The 19,844-nt window shown below is 35.3% G+C and overlaps 1 protein-coding gene across 3 annotated transcripts in view; it reads left to right on the plus strand.

Annotated features, from left to right (window-relative positions):
- The window catches only part of Xpo4 (exportin 4), an 89,386-nt gene that overhangs the window by 45,654 nt on the left and 23,888 nt on the right, over positions 1-19,844 (plus strand). For all 3 annotated transcript variants that reach the window (XM_023699140.1, XM_004639371.3, XM_023699141.1), the window contains 7 exons: positions 443-555; positions 6,018-6,175; positions 6,390-6,564; positions 14,223-14,399; positions 15,085-15,227; positions 15,745-15,890; positions 16,671-16,848. In XM_023699140.1, coding sequence (XP_023554908.1) covers positions 443-555; positions 6,018-6,175; positions 6,390-6,564; positions 14,223-14,399; positions 15,085-15,227; positions 15,745-15,890; positions 16,671-16,848 — 1,090 coding nt within the window. The remainder of the gene's footprint in view (positions 1-442; positions 556-6,017; positions 6,176-6,389; positions 6,565-14,222; positions 14,400-15,084; positions 15,228-15,744; positions 15,891-16,670; positions 16,849-19,844) is intronic.

Below are 19,844 nucleotides of genomic sequence, written 5' to 3' on the forward strand. Positions count from 1 at the left end.
TTTTTTTTTTTTTTTTTTAACTTCATAGTTGATCTGAAACCTACATTTTATGTCTGGGGTTTTAACTGTTGTAAGATATTGGAGATAAATGATGGACCAAAGCTGCAGAGATTCTTCTCTGTTTGTGTACCTGTTTTATAAGTCATGTTTTTTCCCTGTTACTGTTAAGAACTCTGATTATCAAAGATTATCAAAGTTTCTATATCCCTACAGCATGGCACATAATTACTATGAAACCGTTATCTTACATTCCTGTAGGGTTTTTTCCCAGCAGTTAATGCCTTTTATTCCTTAGCTTCATGCATGAATTATGTAGCATATGTGAAGAGGCTTAAACTGTTTCCATTACATTCTTTCTGCATGGCTCCTGTTATATTTAGGGTATACTTATACTTTAGACAAAGTAAGAATGTTATTGTTGTTGACCTTGACATCAGATAACTGGGCAGACATTATATAGCTATGTTTGAATCCTCACAAAATGTGCTGTTGAAGCCAACAGAGTCCTGGCGGGAGACTCTTCTGGACAGCAGAGTTATGGAACTTTTCTTCACAGTAAGTCTTAGTCTTTATCTCTGGCAACAAGGGCTGTGGAAAACAGGGAAAGCTGTTGTATTTTTCTTAGGTAAAACAGGACAAACTCCTTTTTTTGCCCCTAAACCCTTCTCATCTTATCAACATCTGTTTTGTTTTGTTTTTTTTTTTAATAACATAAAAAGATTCTTGTTAATTTATGAAAACACTGTATAGAGAGTTTAATATCTTAGAGCAGAATTTTTCAGACTTTAATGTCAAGATCCCTTTATGTTAGTATTAAAAAAGAAGGATATCAAAGAACTTTTGTTTGTGGGGATTATAGCTGTAATTATTTATCTTATTAAAAATTTAAACCAAGGAATAGGGGGTGTAGCTCTGTGGTAGAGCAGTTATGTAGCATGTATGAGACCCTGATTCAGTCACCAGTACCTGAAAGAAAAAGCCCCCAAACTGCTAAGAATGTTTAAAAAGAAAAAGATTTATTACTTCATTAAAACATAGCAATAAGAAATTTTACATGGTAATATAAATAACATTTTAATTAATAACTTTTTGAAAACAAATTTCATGAGAAGAGTGGCATTGTTTTACCTTTTGTTTTTGAATGTTTTGTAATATTTGTAAGTCTCTAATGTCAGATTTAATAGAACACAGCCAGACTCTCCTATCTGCTTTGTATTCGATTTGTACCTCCAATCATGTGTCCTGGAAAACTCTACTGTGTGACAGAGTGGAAAAGGCAGATACTGTCTTAGTATTACCATGAATAGTTCTGCTGTTGTAGTCAGGAGGGCTTTAGGAACTTTCTTTGGGCCCTACTTTGAGAATTGCTGTTATAGAGTACTGTTTCTTATTGTTTCTTTTTATTTTTGTATGTGTGTACTGCTGGGGATCCCACGGTCCTTACATATGCTAGGCAAACGCTATACTATTGAGTAAAGTAGTGTATTTGTATAAGACTTGGAATAAGTTAGTATTACTTAATAACATTTTACTTTAAGTATAGTTTTTAAAAGCAGTTTTATTATTGGCTGAAGAGAAGTGAAAAATATATTCCCACATATGCCAATATGTGGTATTCCATTGAGTTGGAATTAATAAATACATGCGTATGTTTATGTGTCTGCCTCTGTTGGATGCTAATTTATAGGATAGGATGAGTATACAAGTTACATAAAATGACTTGGGCAAAAATCCAAATAAGACCAATTCAGAGAAAAGAAAGAAGCTAGTTTACCTAATTCCAACTGTTACAATTTATCTTTTCATGTGTTTTAAAAACTTATACACAAGCCTTCCAACTACTCCTTTTTTGATTGAACCATATAAAATACAAGGAACATAGTATGTATTTTGAAATGTGTAGAACAAGGTTACACATTTTTTTGATAAACTTATGAAATGTATTTTCTGTAGAAATGTTGGAACCAAACACTGTACAGTTTCATTTTTAAATCAGAAATGGTGACTAAGCCAGGGATGGTGATGCATGCCTATAATCTTAGCACTTGGAAGGCTGAAGCAGGAGGATCTCCACAAGTTTGAGACCAGCCTGGTTTACAAAGTGAGTTCAAGGCCAGCCTGAATAGTATAGGGAAACCTTGTCTCAAAAAACACAAAGAAAAAAAGAGAAATGAAATAGTGACCAAAAGCAGTAAAGATCAAAGAGATAATTGTAACAAACTTTTAAAACTCTGTTGCCTGCCTCATCTCCTAGGAATTGTTTTGATGCCAATCCAAGTTCAATTCTTTGTATTATTCACTCAGCTGAAAGTAGATCCCACTCCAGCAGTTTTTGAAAAGGTGCAAAACTTGCTGGCAGTACTGGAAACAACTCCACCAAATCTGAACAGCTGTCTAGACAAACCAGACAGCTGCTCCTGTCAGCTGTGAACTACCACATGCAAATAACTTTTGAATTTGAAAGTTAACCCCTTTTTCTTTGTTATTTTAAAGGTTATAGATATAGCTGTTTTCATTTAAGCAGTTTATAAGCAATATTGTTATTATGGAAATTTTAATGTCTTAAAAAAGTTTTTTGTTTAATTAAATTTTTGTTAAATTTACTTTCACGTATGTGAATTCATTGCCTAACTTAAAGGGTTTTTTTTCCTAGTACTTACCACTTTTACATTAGATTTGAGTACATAAAAACACAGTTGCATGGAATTAAGACTTAAATTCATTGATTATATCTGAAATTTGCAGTAGTTTTGCTTGCATTCTGCCTTTCAAAAATTTATACACTTCTAGATTTTTCATTTCTCCATAAGATTGTGAAAAAAGGTCACTTTCAGTCAGTTGCCTTCATACACTGTGAACAGATTCTTTCTAATATGAGTTGTTTTGCTTGTTTGTTTGTTTTGTGGCATCAGGGATTATACTTGGGACCTTGCACTTGTGCTTGCCAGGCAGGTGCTTATGCCACTGAGCTATCTCTCTAGTCCCCAGATTCTTCCTAATCTTGCTTATAAGTCCGCTCTTTATTTACTCATTGCCTAAATATTGGTCACCCCACTTTAGTTATTAATTTTGCTAATGATATGCTTCCCTGGGGCTGTGTCTTCCACATAGAGCACCTTGAGCACCTCTTCACTGATGACTCCCAAAGCTTTATTCAGCACAGTCTCCTCCAAGATTCCCCAAACCTCATAATCCAAGTGCTTATTGGCTGTTTAAATCTGAATCGCCCACAGACATCTCACATTTAACATGTTCAAGAAGAGTTTGTCCTCTTACTGGCTTACTTCTTTGTACCTTGTGTTGATAAGTAGCCTTGCCATTTGCCACCTCTTCCTACTGGGCTTGTTCTCTCCTTCCCCTCTGCCTCTCCCACATTCAGATAGTAAATTTAGTTTTTAACTATATAATAGTACAGTTTATAATAAAGTATGAGGGAACTCTTGTATATTACATTGGAAAAAGAACATACATATATGTCATGTAAGAATTATTTCTTTGACTTTTATGTGACTCATTTCAGGGAATATAGATTGGGTTTGCACAATATAGACAGGGTAAATCCTAAATTCTAGGCTGAGCTTGTATAACTAGCTGGCTCTCTGGCTGGAGAAAACTGTGAGATGGGTTTTTCTAATACAAGACCACTTTGTATTGGAGAATAAAAATGTATGCCTGGATGTCTGCTTAAATGTTGATTAGGTTCCAGGGTGTGATAACACAAATGGAGTTATGATTTTTAGATAAAAAGCTTGTAAGAATGTTAGGTAGTTTGCATGTTTTAACTTAACTATATAAAACTTACAATATACTGGAATATCATTTGAAAAGCATTTGTATTCCACACCAGGGATTAGCAAATTGTATCATTTCAAATTGAAAATATTTTAGGCCGTACATGTCATATCATCATACTCAGCTGCAATTATAGTGCAGAAGTGGCCCCAGATAATGCATAAACAACCAAGCCTAGTCAGTGTTCCAGGAGAACTTTTGTAGGTAGCTGTGAAAATGTGAATTTTATGTAATTTTCACAAGTCACAAAATGTTCTTTGATTTTTATTTATTTATTTATTTATTTATTTTTTTGTCTTATCCTTGTATACATAAAAACTTTCCAGGGAAGGGGTTTAACACTGGAATGTGGACCCAGAGCCTTCACATTAAGGTGTATCACCAGTACCCCCAACAGCCTTTGAATTGTTTTCTCTTTAGGCAGGGTCTTGCTAAATCATCCACTCTTGGCTCAAACTTGCAGTCCTCCCAGAGTACTGGGAGATGCCAACATACCTGGCATGGAAAAAAAAAACTATTTTTATCTCATAGTCACACAAAAACAGGGTAGGTATAGTGGTATATACCTGTAATCCCAGCACATGGGAGGTTGAGGTGGGAAGAGTAAGAGTTTGAGGTCAGCCTGGACAACTTAGTGAGATCCTATTGCAAAACTGGAGCGATTAAAATAAAACAAAACAAAGACTGGGGTTGGAGTTGTACAGCTCAGTAGTAACATGCCCCTGGGTTTGATCCTCAGTACCAAAAGGAAAAACAAAAAACAAAAGAAAAAAACACAGGTAGAAACCTGATTTGTTTCATGGGCTATGATTGGCTAAGCCATGTCCAGGACCAAAGACTGTAGTACATAAACATATCAGTGAATCAGTTCAATTTTTAGTTTTTAGAAATGTTACCGTGTTTTAAATTTCTTGAGTAGAACGTAAGAAATTCAGGTGTGAAGGCTCAGTGGATCAACCCACAAACAAGGATTTATTGTTCACAGTGACCGAGCATTATACTATTACATACTTAAGCATTCTGAGTTTAAGTAATTTATAAATGATTTGCAGAGTCAAAGTGAAAATAAAGGGCTGGCCAAATAGCTTAACTGATTAAAGCACCTGCACGCAGGGGCAGGGGGCACACTTAGATGGCAGTTGAGACTGGGCTTGGTGATGTGTGCTTGTAATTCCAGCTCTTGGGAGGCTGTAAACAGCAGATCACTATGAGTCCGATCTAGTAATGAGACCCTGAACACCCTGTAGACCCTTCCCTAAAATACAAAAAAAAAAAAAAAGTGAAAATAGACTGTAACAAAGAATAAATGTTCAACATAATGCAACATTAACAAATTGTAGAGTTGAGTATAAGAGAGAATGTGGAGTAAAGTGGGCCAAGTAGAAAATGGTCACAGTAGAATACTGAGTAAATTAAGATAAATAATTATCATTTAATTTCTGAACTTTGATCTGCTCTTTTAATCATGTCAGATCACTGAAATAAAGCCTTTAATATGTGACTATAGAACACTGTCACGTTAGGAAACAATATTTTTGGAGCATTTCCTTCATACAAAATACTAAAAACCAGGTATTTCGCATCAGTATTACATCATTGAAATATTATCTAGATGAGCATTTAAATAGATTTATGTGCAAGTTAAGATATGTACTTAAAACTAAATGTTAATAGCAATCTATGATAAAATGTGATGTAAACTGTACACATTCTCAAAATTGATAATAAAGCATATGTATGGTAGTTGAATGAAGAAATATCTAGGGTTTGAGTTATACATTGGTTTTCTAAGTGTGCAACTGTTTACTTCCACTAAGGCAACATCTATATACTCCTGATTGAACTTGTCTGCTAACTTTAGCAAGACGCTGTAGCGAGGCATAGTTAGCATAATACAGATGACTGTCGTCGTTGCTGTTTTTAGAAGAAGCAGTATGTCTGACTGGCTGGCATCTGTTTCTCTCTTTGTCATAACATGCTGGAGACAGTTCAGCTTTCAAAATGTAGGTAGCCCTCAGTTAAAAATTAATAGATATGTTTAAAATCATGGCCTACAGTGTCAGCTGGATTGAGGGGCAATTTTCAAGTTTGTTTAAATTCAACAATTAATTTTCTAGAAATAACTAGCTACAGTGGATTTTTCTGTTACCTGATTTGGCATGATAGACACGTGACCCTTACAAAAGAAGAATTTATTTTTATGGATTAGTAATTCTTCCTAACAGGTACATCGAAAAATCAGAGAAGATTCAGATATGGCACAAGATTCTCTGCAGTGCCTTGCCCAGTTAGCGTCTCTGCACGGACCTGTCTTCCCCGATGAAGGATCACAAGTTGATTATCTAGCACACTTCATTGAGGGGTTACTGAATACTATCAATGGGTAGGTATACTTGCCCTTTATAACTGAAAGAGGAACTTTCTGGTTTTTCCTATATATAACAGAGTAGGAAAAATAAAATGAGTGATTTCCCCCCCGTTCTATATTTTGAAGTAAAGTAGTATGGCTAATTTGAAATCAATATGCAGAGAACATACCTTGCTTGTTTGGAAATGAGTTGTAATTTTCTTAATAATCCTCATTATTTGATTTGTAGAATTGAAATTGAAGATTCTGAAGCTGTGGGAATCTCCAGCATTATCAGCAACCTGATAACCGTGTTCCCTCGAAATGTTTTAACTGCCATTCCTAGTGAACTTTTCTCCTCCTTTGTTAACTGCCTCACACACCTCACTTGTTCTTTTGGGCGAAGTGCTGCACTGGAAGAAGTGGTAAGTGACTTTTAAAATAAGTTGTATCAGCTTTTCACAGGGAAATTTATGCTATGTTTGGAACATTTTCTTACGATGTAATTATTTTAAAGTAAATGCAAGTAGCTCTACTTAAAGTCACTGTTTTGTTTATATGTGTAGTTCAGTTGGCAATATGTATTTGGAAACATGACCTTTAAAAATTTGCGGATTCAAATCAGTTTAGTAGATGATATTTATTGGTCTCAAGATTTTAATTTTGAGATAATTGGAATGAGGTGCTCCTATTAAAAACTTTTTATAGTATTTAAAAAAATCAGGTGCTACTAGCTTTCTCATATGATGTATGTATGTATACTAATACATACTTTGAGATATTTAAAAATATATTTATTTGGAAATTAAGCATAATTTAGTTCAAATCATTGAAGTGATGCTTGTTTTGCTTAGACCATGCTTTAAGGTTTTTAGTAGCAAGGTTTAATAGTGTCCCACTTTAGTAAAATCTATTTTACATTGAAAGACTGTTAACACTAGACTATTAACACTTTGTTTTTCGGTATAAATTTTTAGATATTTTGTAAATTTTGTATTTAAATTTAGAAAGCATACTAAAATCTCTTGGCAATACAGCTGCTTTTGTAATAGCTATTGTAAATAACTGTTAATCATGGAAAATAATTTTTTCTGTTAAGTAGTCATTAAATTGTGAAACTAGTCTTTCCTTTTATGAACCAAAATGTGGATTTTTTTATAAAAGATTGTAAGAGTAAAAATTGTATTTGTAGGTATCTATTAGAATTTTGTGTGAAATCTTGTGTTGTTTCAGTAGGGGTCTGACAGCTAGTATCAGTGTTTCCTCTTCCTTCAAATGTGTTCCAAGAGTAAAGAGCGCAAACTGATTGCCTTTAGGTAATTGGTCACTTTGCTGATTTGTTGAGAGGAAAGGAACCTGGTTAGGCAGGGATTTATGTGATGGAAAAAATATATGTAATAGAGGGATATGTTTTAAAGCATCATGTGTGGGATTTCAATTTCTCAGGAAGGAAATTTATGTTCTAAACATAGAAATGCATGGAAAAGTAAATATTTAAGCTTTACTCAAGATTCCTTTCAAATGATCGCAGATCTGAGCAGTCAGATTTCATTTAAAACGGTCCCATTGCACTTTCCCTTTACTGCTTTATTTTCCTCTTTTAAGCCAGATAGATTAAAGATTTAGCATATTGATTACATGTTAGAAATATAGCTTTTTATTTCTTTTTGTGGGTAAGCATGTTCCTAAATGTGTTAAAAAAAAGAATTACTAAAAGATGTAAGATAAATGACAATCTTGGTTTACGAATTTTAAATTTGAATTTGTTTATTTTGACCAGGAGGCTCTAATGTTTGACATAAGAGCCTTGAAATATAAAAAGCCTTGGGTATGTTTTCAGAGAAGCAGATATATCTTGCACTTATTTCACAAATAATAGAGAAACCATAAGTTCTACTTTTGTATGTAATGTATACCTATTATGATATATCTAGTAAGTGTCCCTTAAGAAAATTGTTCGTTTTAAAAATAATTGGCCATTTATAGTGAAGGGCAGAGGGAAACAAATTTGTCTGAGGCTTTGAGTTTGTTGAAGAAATGACATTAGGGTGGTTTGGTGACATTGACAGCTGAGAGGGTGACTCTGTCCAAAGACTTGCATAAAGACTAAACAAATCCTCCTAAATGTCATTTCAGCCTCAATGTTTTGTTGTTCTTTTTATGTAGCTTATCATGTACAGCTAATATCAAAAGTTCATGAACAAAATGTAACTAAACTGGAGTAGGCCTTGAAAATTCAAGGCATATAAAAAAAGCTTGGGGCTCAACATTATGTAGAAAGATCATGAACTGTGACAGTACAGTCATAGGCTGAGTATTTCATAGTGTAGGAGCTTGGGCAAACTGCTTCACTTTTTTTTGAATATGCGTCTTCCTTGGTAAAGTTAGGATAATAATTTCTTCTGATGTTTTATGGCATGAACTATATGAAAGTACTTCTGTATTATGCATAATAAAATTAGAATAAATTTTAAAATGAACCTTTATGATAGCATTGACTGTCAGCTTGTTTGTATGTACTATCTTACCACCTAGGATTATTGGGTTTTGTTTTTTGCAGACCAGTGATCTTTTTCTAATTTCAGTTTTAAAAGGTTTTACAATTTTAATGTTAGAAAATGCTTTTCTTTAATATTGAAGTTTATTTTCCCAGTAAGAGTATAGATTCTACATAAAAAATTCCTTTGGGATAACACTTTTGAGAGCTGTATTTGTTTAGGAGACTATAATAGAGTCTGAGCAATTCATGTCTTTGATGGTGATAATATTGGTATTGCAGGGGGCATCTTTATAGTAAGAAAAATTCTTGATATACCAGTGTGTATCTTTTGGTATATGAAGTTCTAGATTAATAAGTTTTTTGTCTTTGTGTGTGAAGAGATTTATTTATGACTACCCTTTTATGTGTAGTGAATTGAGAGTCAAGACAGCGGTGCAGTTTTCTGCCAAGTTCTGTAGCTGTTGTCAGAGTTTACTGACTGAGAATTTTTATTAAGGCTAAAAATTTTCATTATACTTCTAAAGTTTAATTTCTGTCCATTACTGGATTGAAAAAGTGAGAATATAGAGATGAAATGTTGCTTTAAAGATTAAAATCTCAATAATTAATGTTAGTATATCAACTCAAAATATTTTAATACATTAATGTATGTTTTGAATTAGTGTAGTGGGATTTGAGAAAACTATGACTTGAGCTCTCTATTCTAGTTTGTTTCTTGAATTTTTTGGATAGCAGCAAATTTGTCATTTAGCCCACAAATAGGATCACAGAGACCATGCAGTTACACAGATAGAGTAGCTATCCTGACAGTGATATATTTGTTTTTTTTTTTTTTTAATTTTATTTGTGTGTGTGTGTGTGTGTGTGTGTGGCCAACTCAGCCCACCCAGGGGCAGGGCTGGCTGGTATGTGGTGCTGGGGGATTGAACTGCGGTCCCTGTGCTTTGCTAAGCTTGTTCTAAGTAGGTGCTTTAGACCACTGAGCCATCTCACCAGCCCCTGTATTTGTAATTTGATGTGTATGCATGCACATGAGATGTACTTTATAAAGGAAGAATTTTACATTTTAATTCAGTCTTTTTGCAGCTTAATCTCTAAATCAGCAGGACCAGGAGGTAAACAGAGGTGTTGATAAGTCATCAGGATGTTCATTAGTGTGACATGCACTAACATAATTTGGTGATTTACCTGGTGAAGTCATTTAAGGATTAGCATTCTTGATTCAAAATCTGAAAGAGGAGTTCCTCTTGTTTACTGAATGATTACTTTGTGAAGAAAGAAGTGTAGTGAAAAGGAATATATTGGAAGCAAATTCCAGATTGAGAAGCTGGCAGCAGAAGTTTTGGGTTATCTAAGTGATAACAGGAAAGACAGTGGTGGTGTCAGCTAAGCGTAGCTGGTGTCATTTGCTCCTTTTCTAGTGGAAGGGAGGGTCTCTTCAGCAGTTCTAGTACATAGGCAGGAATACCTGATGACACTGCCAAGAGCAAAATGCTGCCAGCCTGCTCATCTGTGCTATGCGTACATTTTACTGGCTAAGATGGGGTAAGAAAAAAAGGGAGATGAGGTAATAAATATTTTTTAAAACATTGCACAATGAAAAATACAGTGTACTTTTTAATAACAGTAACTATACAGATATTTAGAAAAAAGGTAAGCCAGGGGCCAGGGAGATAGCTCAGTGGAATAAGCGCTTCCCTGGCAAGCGCAAGGGCGTGAGTTCAATCCCTGGTTCCACAAAAAAAAAAAAAAAAAAGAAAAAAAAGAAAGAAAGAAAGAAAAAAGGTAAGCCAGAGGCATCCTTGAGATGCCAGCCCACCAGGGATACTACTGCACTAATTCAGTTATGTAAATATGCAGTGAATCCCCAGATGTATGTGCCAGATATGATGTCTAATATGTGTGTTTTTCTTTGCATTAAGAATTTGGAAATTCTTCCTTTCAAAAATGTGTACAAAAGTATGTTAATACAGAGCACAACATTTAATTCTATAAATTACAGCCTAGATTCTTAGTGTTTTTGTGTGTGTGTGTGTGTGTGTGTGTGTGTGTGTGTGTGTGTATGTGTATGTGTATGTGTGTGGTGGGAATTGTTTGTTTGGGGGTTTGCTTTTGCCTGGCAGGGAGTTAAGCCCAGTGCCTCATTAATGCCAGGCAGACACACTAGCAATGAGCCCCATCTCCACGCAACCTCCTCCTCAAGTGAACTATGTATAGGATTCTTCTAACAGCTGCAGTACTTATCTACTAAATCAGTTTCTCTTGGGGGATCTCAGAAGCCAGGAATACTATCAGCTGGATAGGTACTCTGAAGTTAATTCTGTGTTTTAAGGGCTAGCTAGGGGAGGATATTATATATCTTAATTAATTTCTTCTGCACTTAAGAAAGATTCCTAGATTCTACCCCTAGCTCACATCCCAGTACTAGGGCCTGAACCCAGGGTGTTCGTATTAAGCTACTCTGCCTTTTTTTTTTTTAAATTTTGAGACAGTGTATTGCTAAATTATCTAGGTAAGATTTCAACTTCTGTTCCTATAGCCTCAATCTCCAGAGTGCTGGTGTTGCAGTATTGTACCACTGCACTCAGCTAAATTCTTACTTTCTGAAATGGAGCATATAAAATTTATAACTTTTCTGACATTTTTTGTGTATGATTGCTATATATACCTTAAATGACACTATTATAGTAGGAAATCTGTATACTTACAGCAGATGAATAATAGCTTAAGTCAGTATGGCTTTCAGTCTTTAATCTTTCATGTGTCCTTGTGCAGTGCAAATATTAATTGTGATATGTCACTAAGCTTCAGCTTATAAATATTAAATTATTGTGAAATATTTCCTTCTTCCAGTATAAAGAATAATAGAATGAACAACCTTGTATCAACCACCCAAATTAAGAAAAAGTACATTGATACTGTTATCTGTTCTCATTTACCTGGTGTTTTTGTTTTTCTTTCTGTTATTATAATCAGATTTTAGTTGCATAACTCCTTTTAGGCCTGCAAGTGGATGCTCGTAGTGAACTTTCTGCCCAGTGTTGTTGGTACTTTGTTTCAGCCTCTGTAGTCTCTTACAGTTCAATCTGTTCTCACACATAAATTGTTGTAAAGAATAATATAGCAGCAGGTTTAGACGAAATATGAAATCCATCATTCTAATTTTATGGAAAAAAAAGTGTTAATTGCTATTCACAGAAAAAAATGCATTGTATGGGGATAGATTATAGCAAATGTCTACTAGTAACTGTAGTACTCTCATTATTAGGCATAGATTTGGAGTTGTTTACAGTACAATCACCAAATTTATAACTACCCTCATATGAGATTTATCTTTTTATAAATGTATCTTGATACTACATTTATAAATATACTATAGACATATGCAAATATAAATATACTATATTTTAGTTCAGTTTTAGATTCACAGCAAGAAACTGAGTGAAGCCAGGCAGGGTGATGCACACCTATAACTCCAGCACTTGGGAGGTTGAGGCAGGAGGAATGCTGTGAGTTTCATGCCAGCCTGGGCTACATAGTGAGTTCAAGGCCAGTCTGAACTACATAGGGAGACCTTGTCTCAAAACAAAACAAAATAGAAATTCAAGGTACAGAATTTCTATACCCTATGGAATGTGCACAACCTCTTTCCTTCTTGTCTCCCCGGTCAGTATCTCACAGTGGTGTGGTACGTTTTTACAGCTGAGGGAGTCACTATCACCTACCTAACAGGCATTGTTTCCATTATAGCTCATTCTTCAGATAAAGTCTGGGTTTAAACCTGTGATGTCTGCCCTGCGCCACCCCCACCCCCATATAGTATTATTCAAGAATATTTTCACTAGCCTTGAAAATCTCAACTTCACATAGTTGGAAGCATATATAGCATTAATCTCTGAAATTCAGTTCCATGTCAAAAGAGAGACATTCATAAAATGGAAATTTTTTCTTTGCAAAGCTATGATAGCATTTTCACAAAAAAATTAGCCACTACTGTATTTTCAAATTATGTGTTCAACAAAACAGGCAGATTTTTACCTCTGTCTGATGGCCTGTGAATTCACTACTCTAAGTACTTTTAAGCCAATTATGGACATTGAGAGAGAAGTGCTGATATATTTTGTTTACCTTCTCCACCCTATGTTTCCAAATGGAGTAAAGTGGGGTCAAGTAGTCTCATAAGCTCTAAGCCCCTCTCCAAAGCCTCACTGGCAGCAGGCCTGACCATAGCCAGGCTATGAGCACATAGTCTCTAGCTTGGTCTCCTTAGTCATTTCTGTGCACGTGCTGCTGGCTTGACTGCTGGGTTTTGGCAGGGTAGTCATGGAGCAGGGCCAAGGTATTATGAAAAAGCACTAGGTTAGGTTTCAGTCCTCTGTGATTAGAAGATTTAATAGCCAATTGTCATCAACCAGATCTCTCACACTTTGTCTAATGAGTTACTTGGATTGATGTCCAGAAAGATTTTTTTTATAGAGAAATCTATAGTTTTTATTTAAATCCTTGTTCAGTATGTAGGGCTGCTTAGATTCTTCCTGTGGTCTGTTTTGTCCAATACCAGGGTTCAGTAGAAAGGGTTTTTGGGAGTTCTTTGAACAATAAAAAAAATTTATAAGACTTTTTATGAACAGACTTTTACATTTTATTTATAATTTTCTATATATGAATTAGCTGTGAGAACACGTATGACTTAGATTCTAAAACTCGATGAAGATAGATCTTAGAAAATGTCCTGCTTTTTTTTCCCCTTTTGAGGCTACAGATCAAAAGATGCTTTTTCCATGTTCTTTTAAGATATATTACTAGTCTGTTTGTTTTGGCAAGATAAATTTTAGCACTAACCAATGATGTCTGTGAAGCATATGCTTTGTAAAGTACATATAAACAGGCACTGATGTTTTATGGGAAGAAAGTATCTTATTTATCTCTGTATTCCCAGTACTTAGATCTTAGCATTTAATGTTTTGCTTAATGAATAAAACCACCTTTTGATACTAATAATAAATTGAGCACTGTGATTAGACATTTTAGCAGTTTCATTGATCACTTTATATACTGTCTTTTACCTTCAAAACTACTATCAATAGTTTTATGATACTACATTTTATAAATAATTATATGTGTGGTTCTAAAACAAGTAAAATGCAATGTGTGAGCCTATGATCTGACTCAGGAGCATTACTGGTATCTAGTTGATATTATGTGTTCTTTATGCCAGTTCCATCTTGCTGCTACCTTATCCCACTCCTTGCAACAGAGATGATCATAGTTTTGAAGTTTATCATTCCCTTGCTGTACTTTTTTTAATCATATGTGTGCCTATAAAGTATGACAGATTGTTTTTCTGTTCTCCTCTAAATGACCTCTTGAGCTTCCCTCTTTTGCATTATGTAGTACTGCTAGTACATTGTTCTACATATTTCCAGTAACATTCTGCTTTCCCCACCTCGCCCTTCAGTGCTAGGTAGAGATTGAACCCAAGTCCTCACAAGTGTTAGGCAGGTGCTCTGCCTTTTTGAAAGTTTTTCTAAGGTGTCAGCTTAGGAATGGAATCTTTGTTTTATGAATGTTCTTTTCTTTTAGCTTGATAAAGATGACATGGTATACATGGAAGCATATGATAAATTGCTGGAGTCCTGGCTAACGTTGGTCCAAGATGATAAACACTTCCATAAAGGCTTTTTTACTCAACATGCAGTTCAAGTTTTTAATTCCTATATCCAGTGCCACCTAGCTGCTCCAGATGGCACGCGGAACTTGGTAAGTTGTAAGTCAGCTGGTAATAAAAGTCACCAGAGGCTATATTCATAGTATTAGACATTATTAATGCCAGAAGTTTAAAATGTGCTCCCTCAAAAGATAAAGAGATTTGTTGAGAGCAAAAGTGAACCTTGTGGGACCAGGGATATGGCTCAGTGGAATAAGCGCTTCCGTGGCAAGTGCACGGGCCTGAGTTCAATCCCTGGTTCTGCCAAAAAAAAAAAAAAAAAAAAAGTGAACTTTGTTTTCTAAATGAGCTCTTGTTGTAGTCACCTTTTTTCCTGTTTGAAGTGCCTGCCTCTGTTTTGCTAGTTATCCTCTGCTAATGAATGGCTTTAAAAAGACCAGGATAGCACATCAGTTAGAGACATGTAAAAGATAGCAGACCATTTAGTAACACAGAAAATAACTGGTATGGGAGGTGGGTTGTAAGTGTAATTATCTATGCTTACTGCATGCAATAGGAAATGAAAGTTGTACTTCCTTTTTCTTTTGTGTTTCCTCCTTTTGGTGACCACTAGTGCTATTGGTATGGTAAGAAAGGAGTCCCTAGACTGAAGATTAGCTCTGACCAGCTCACCTTTCCATTTCTAGTACTAAAGCTATTTTACAGGGCCACAGAAATTTTATCTTACTGAAGAAGACCGTCCATGCAGTTTGTCACTGTTTCTTTTGCCTATAATAGACTGCCAATGGTGTGGCCTCTCGTGAGGAAGAAGAAATAAGTGAACTTCAAGAAGATGACCGAGACCAGTTTTCTGATCAGCTAGCCAGTGTAGGAATGCTAGGAAGAATTGCTGCAGAACACTGTATACCTCTTCTGACAAGGTACACACAGTCCAAAGAAACCCCATGGAGCAAATATTCTCTATTCACAATTCCCTGGAGAGCACTTAAAGTGTTTAAAGACTTTAAACACCCCCGCCCCGTATCCCAGCACACTGGACCAAATGGACAGAAACATACTCATGATTGCATTCTTTGACTTATACATTTGGAGCCCAGGCACTACAACATAGATGGCAGAAAGATTATGGAAAACATGGTATGAGAAATGATTTGACCCATATCAATAAAATTTGGAATAACCAGTTTTCAAATGCCTGTTGTAAACCTTAATTGTTTGTAAAGCACTTAAAGCATTGTCTAATTCTGTGTCATAAACAGTAAATCACAATTCCTATAGTGTTGTAATAATAATTGTGTATTATAGTGTTTTGTATATGTATTTTTATGCTAACATCTTGATTTATGTTGTCTAGTATATGGAAGTTACAAGTTGTTCTAGGTCTTTACATATTAAACTCAATATTGTGTTTTGTTTTATTTTGTTATCTTCTTTTAGCTTATTAGAAGAAAGAGTAACAAGACTCCATGGTCAGTTACAGCGACATCAGCAACAATTACTTGCTTCACCTGGTTCAAGTACCATTGACAACAAAATGCTTGATGATCTTTATGAAGACATTCACTGGCTTATTTTAGTTACAGGTTGGTTACTTTTTTTTTTTTAATGTTGCCAGCAAAAAGTTAAGCTCTAAAATTTAGAAGCTTAATATAATAAAATCAGTAGCTTATATAGTATACTGGATGACATTAGAACATAACTATTTTCTACCACAAAGCTATGAATGCATTTTTTAAAAAATAACTGGCTCGCATGTACTCAGTGATTGTACACCAGGTGTTTTATGTAGGTCTCATAATAGCTCCCTGAATTAGTATTGTTAGTTACTGCTATAGTTATCATCATCATCCCCACCCAGCATAAGAAGGTGAAAGTAAAAGAAACTAACCTGTGGTCACACAGCTATTTACTGTTTAGAGCCAGAATGCAAATCTAGGTAGTCTGACTTTTTAGGTCTTCTTCCCAAGCAGCCATACTATTAGTGTTTCTATATCTTAAATAATCAGAAAATATCTTGACTTTTGGAAAAATATTCTTCAGTATTTATTTCTTATAACGATAATAGCAGAGCTCCTATTCAATTAAAGTATATTACTGAAAATTATTAAATAGCCAACATGTCAGTATGAATTATAAAACTGATGAGTAAAACACTTGTCTTTTGCTGTAATTTTGAAATTAATTATTTAGAAGTGGAAAATTTTTTCTCATCAACTTGAAATTAACAGACTAACGTTTATAATTTACCTCTACATCAGTTTATGTGATGTATATAAAACAAATAAAATTGAAAACATTTATAGTACAAATTGGTAAATATAGATTTGTTTAAGTGTTCGTTTTTAATTTTTTTTAAACTGAAGGCTACCTCTTAGCTGATGATACTCAGGGAGAGACTCCGCTAATACCTCCAGAAATAATGGAATATTCCATTAAGCATTCATCTGAAGTTGACATTAATACAACACTTCAAATTTTGGGATCTCCAGGAGAAAAAGCTTCTTCCATCCCAGGGTACAACAGAACAGATTCTGTGATTAGGTAATATGAACTCTATAGCTGTACTCTTGTAATTTATACTGTTTGAAAATTCTGAGTTGATGGGTAGATGACTGGACAGACAGGCACTCTGTACACCTAGCATATGAGGGAAAGAAAAGTTGGAGAACCCTTGCAGTACACAAGGATGTCAAGCTTTCAGTACTCAGTATGTTTCAGCAGCACTACCTGAGCGGGGATTGACTAGCCAGTACTAAAGAAAACAAGTATAAAGTTATGCTAAGTATGAGATTCCAAAGGGAGGTTCAGTCTAACCTACAACACAGCTCTTGTTTATCAGAAAGTGGTACAGACAGCTTTAATAAGCAAAAAAAAAAAAAAAAAAGAATTTAAGATTGTTAGAAACCAGATGAATATTAGCAAGCATTTATTTTTCATGAAAGCTGAAACTTTCAATGGTTTTCTTAACAAAGCCATAATTTTTATTTTATAAAATGAAAATATTGGAGCTGGGGAGATGGCTCAGTAGAATAAGTGCAAGGGCCTGAGTTCAATCCCCGGTTCCGCAAAAAAAAAGAAAAATCTTGTGTATGTGAATCTTCAGAGCCCTGTCGGAGGCACTCACAAAGCAGCAGAGTGCCTCGAATGAGAGGAATCACTAATGGCAATGGCAGAATTTTCATTATCTCTTAGTGCAGTTAGATGGGCAAATCTGGACTACATCTGATTCTAGAAGTAGATTTAAAATTTTAGTGTCCTTTCAGTAAATTTTGATTGAGTGAAATTTAGGTTGTAGCCAGTAATGATAATGTTTTTGTCCATTGAAAGATCAGTAACTCAGTGTGCTACCCCTTTATTCTTTTTGTATGCAAAGCTATATGAACATCACTTAAACCCAGGCAACAGAAAATAAGATCTTTTACAAGTTGAGATAAACTGAAACCAATGATATATTTGGGGATTTATTTCCTTCATTGGTACTTATATTCTCTTGTTGAAATAAAATGTCAATACTTAATTGGAAAAGTTTTAAGTCTTTCTCTTGGGATTACTATAGTCACTTGATTTAAGGTCTATAGAAATCAGTGCTTTTGTCCTATTTTATTTGGTGGTTGATGTTAATTACAAAGACAATTCATTTTAGGTGCTGTCATATTGTATGTTGTCATTGGGCATTGTGGCACATTCCTTTGACCCCAGATCTTGGGAGGCTGAGGCAGGTGGATTGTTGTGGGGTTGAGACCAGCTTGAGCTACAGAGTAAGCTCAAGGCCAGCCTGAACTCCATAATGAGACCCTCTCTCAAACAAAATAAAAAAGATAATAACAGTATTTTATATTGTCATATTTCTTACCTGGCTAGTTGCATTAGGAGTGTTTTCCTTGTATTTTAATTGCTTTTTCAGTTTCTTCCATTTGGAGGTATCAGATATGGAAGGAAGGCCTTTGCATATCTGAGAGTACAAGTTGGGGCCAAAAAAGTTTACAATTTTTAAAAATTCAGTGAATAGTATGAAATTGGCTTTTTGGAGAAATGTTCTTTATTTGCCTGAGAAAGTAGTTTGCATTTCTTGTAGTAGTTGTCATTTAAGGAGCAGTTATTGAGTACTTACTGAGTACTGGGCATGGGTTTAGATGCTTGGTTCAGGCCTTGAGTCCTCTTAATTGATGGCTGCTTGGCATATACCAGTGAGCAGAGCTAGCAAAATCAGTTCCTCATAAGGGAAGAGATGACCAGTAAATTAATCATGGGGTATGTTAACAGGTGGTAAATGCTGTGAATAAAAACCAAGAGAGGTAGTCGGATCAGCATAGACTTCAGGGATTATAGTAGTTTTTAAATAGGGTGATCCCTGGGGCTTTATTCAGTTGGTGACTTTTGAGTGTATAGATAGGTTGGTAAGAGAACCCTGAAGGTGTTCCTTTCATAGGGAGGGATGACATTCCAAGCAGAGTACCTGGTAATGCAGAGGCCCTGGGCATACCTGGCATGTGCAAGAAACAGTAGAAATACTTTGGGAGCTAAGCAGAGTGAGGAGAATTTTATAAGAAGTGGAGTTTGGGAAAGAGGAAAATCAGATAGTTTCAGGGCTTTGTAACATCTTTGGCTTTCATGCCATGGCATGCTGTATCATAGGGTTTTGAGCAGAAGAGGAACTTATATGTTAAAAATGTTAGCATAATGCATTGGATCCAGAAGAAAGATGGAATGCCATCACTCCAGGCTAGAGTTATAGGAATAAAGCTCATGAGAAGCTAAAGAAAGTGCTGTTTGGTTTGTTGTGTCATCTTTTGATTTACCAAATGTAAATGTAATCTAGGATTAATTTGGGAACCTAATTGCTGTCTAGGATATAAAGTGTTTTTAGATCACATATTTAAGAAGTTGTGTAGGATTGAACAGTTAATCCTTAGAATATAAAAAATTTAAATTTTGATCATTTTTTTCTTCAGCTCTCTTTTGTGCTAAGATCTGAGGATAAAAGAAAAGTGGTATAGAGGTATCCTAGGCTCACCTACTGGTAGAAGAGGTTTTGGAGAGGATTTCTTAGAAGAGATGGTTTTCGTTTAAATTTGTACTTGAAGGAGGAGAGGAAGTTCAAAATATCCATTGAAAGGAGGAGAGATGGGATTTGTAAGCTTGATGTGACTATTGGTTGTGCGGGGGAGGGTGCTCTTCACTGTAGGTGAGATGGGGGTAGGGTGTTGTGAGTGGAGCTCATGAGGTAGGGATGGAAATGAGGGGAAGGACTTGTGGTAAGATAAACTGACTCAGTTGTTTTAGAGATATTTCTCTATGGAAGATAGACTTTAAAGGCAAGTTGGAAAACGTTTCATTAATAGTCTTAAAGCAAAGATAGAAACCCTTGGGTTTGAGAGGTGCATCTGAGAGAGCTCTCCAGGCCTTTGCTGATTGTTGAACATGGTAGAAAGAACAAAACGGGCGGGGGGTGGGGAACAGATGATGAAGAACTCCCTCAAGGCTCCCCTGTGACTTTCTCCTCATGGCCCAGGCTGTTCCCTTTGTTCATCTTTCTT

The sequence above is a fragment of the Octodon degus genome, unplaced genomic scaffold (genome assembly GCF_000260255.1).
Source record: "Octodon degus isolate 3935 unplaced genomic scaffold, OctDeg1.0 scaffold00111, whole genome shotgun sequence".
Taxonomy (NCBI): domain Eukaryota; kingdom Metazoa; phylum Chordata; class Mammalia; order Rodentia; family Octodontidae; genus Octodon; species Octodon degus.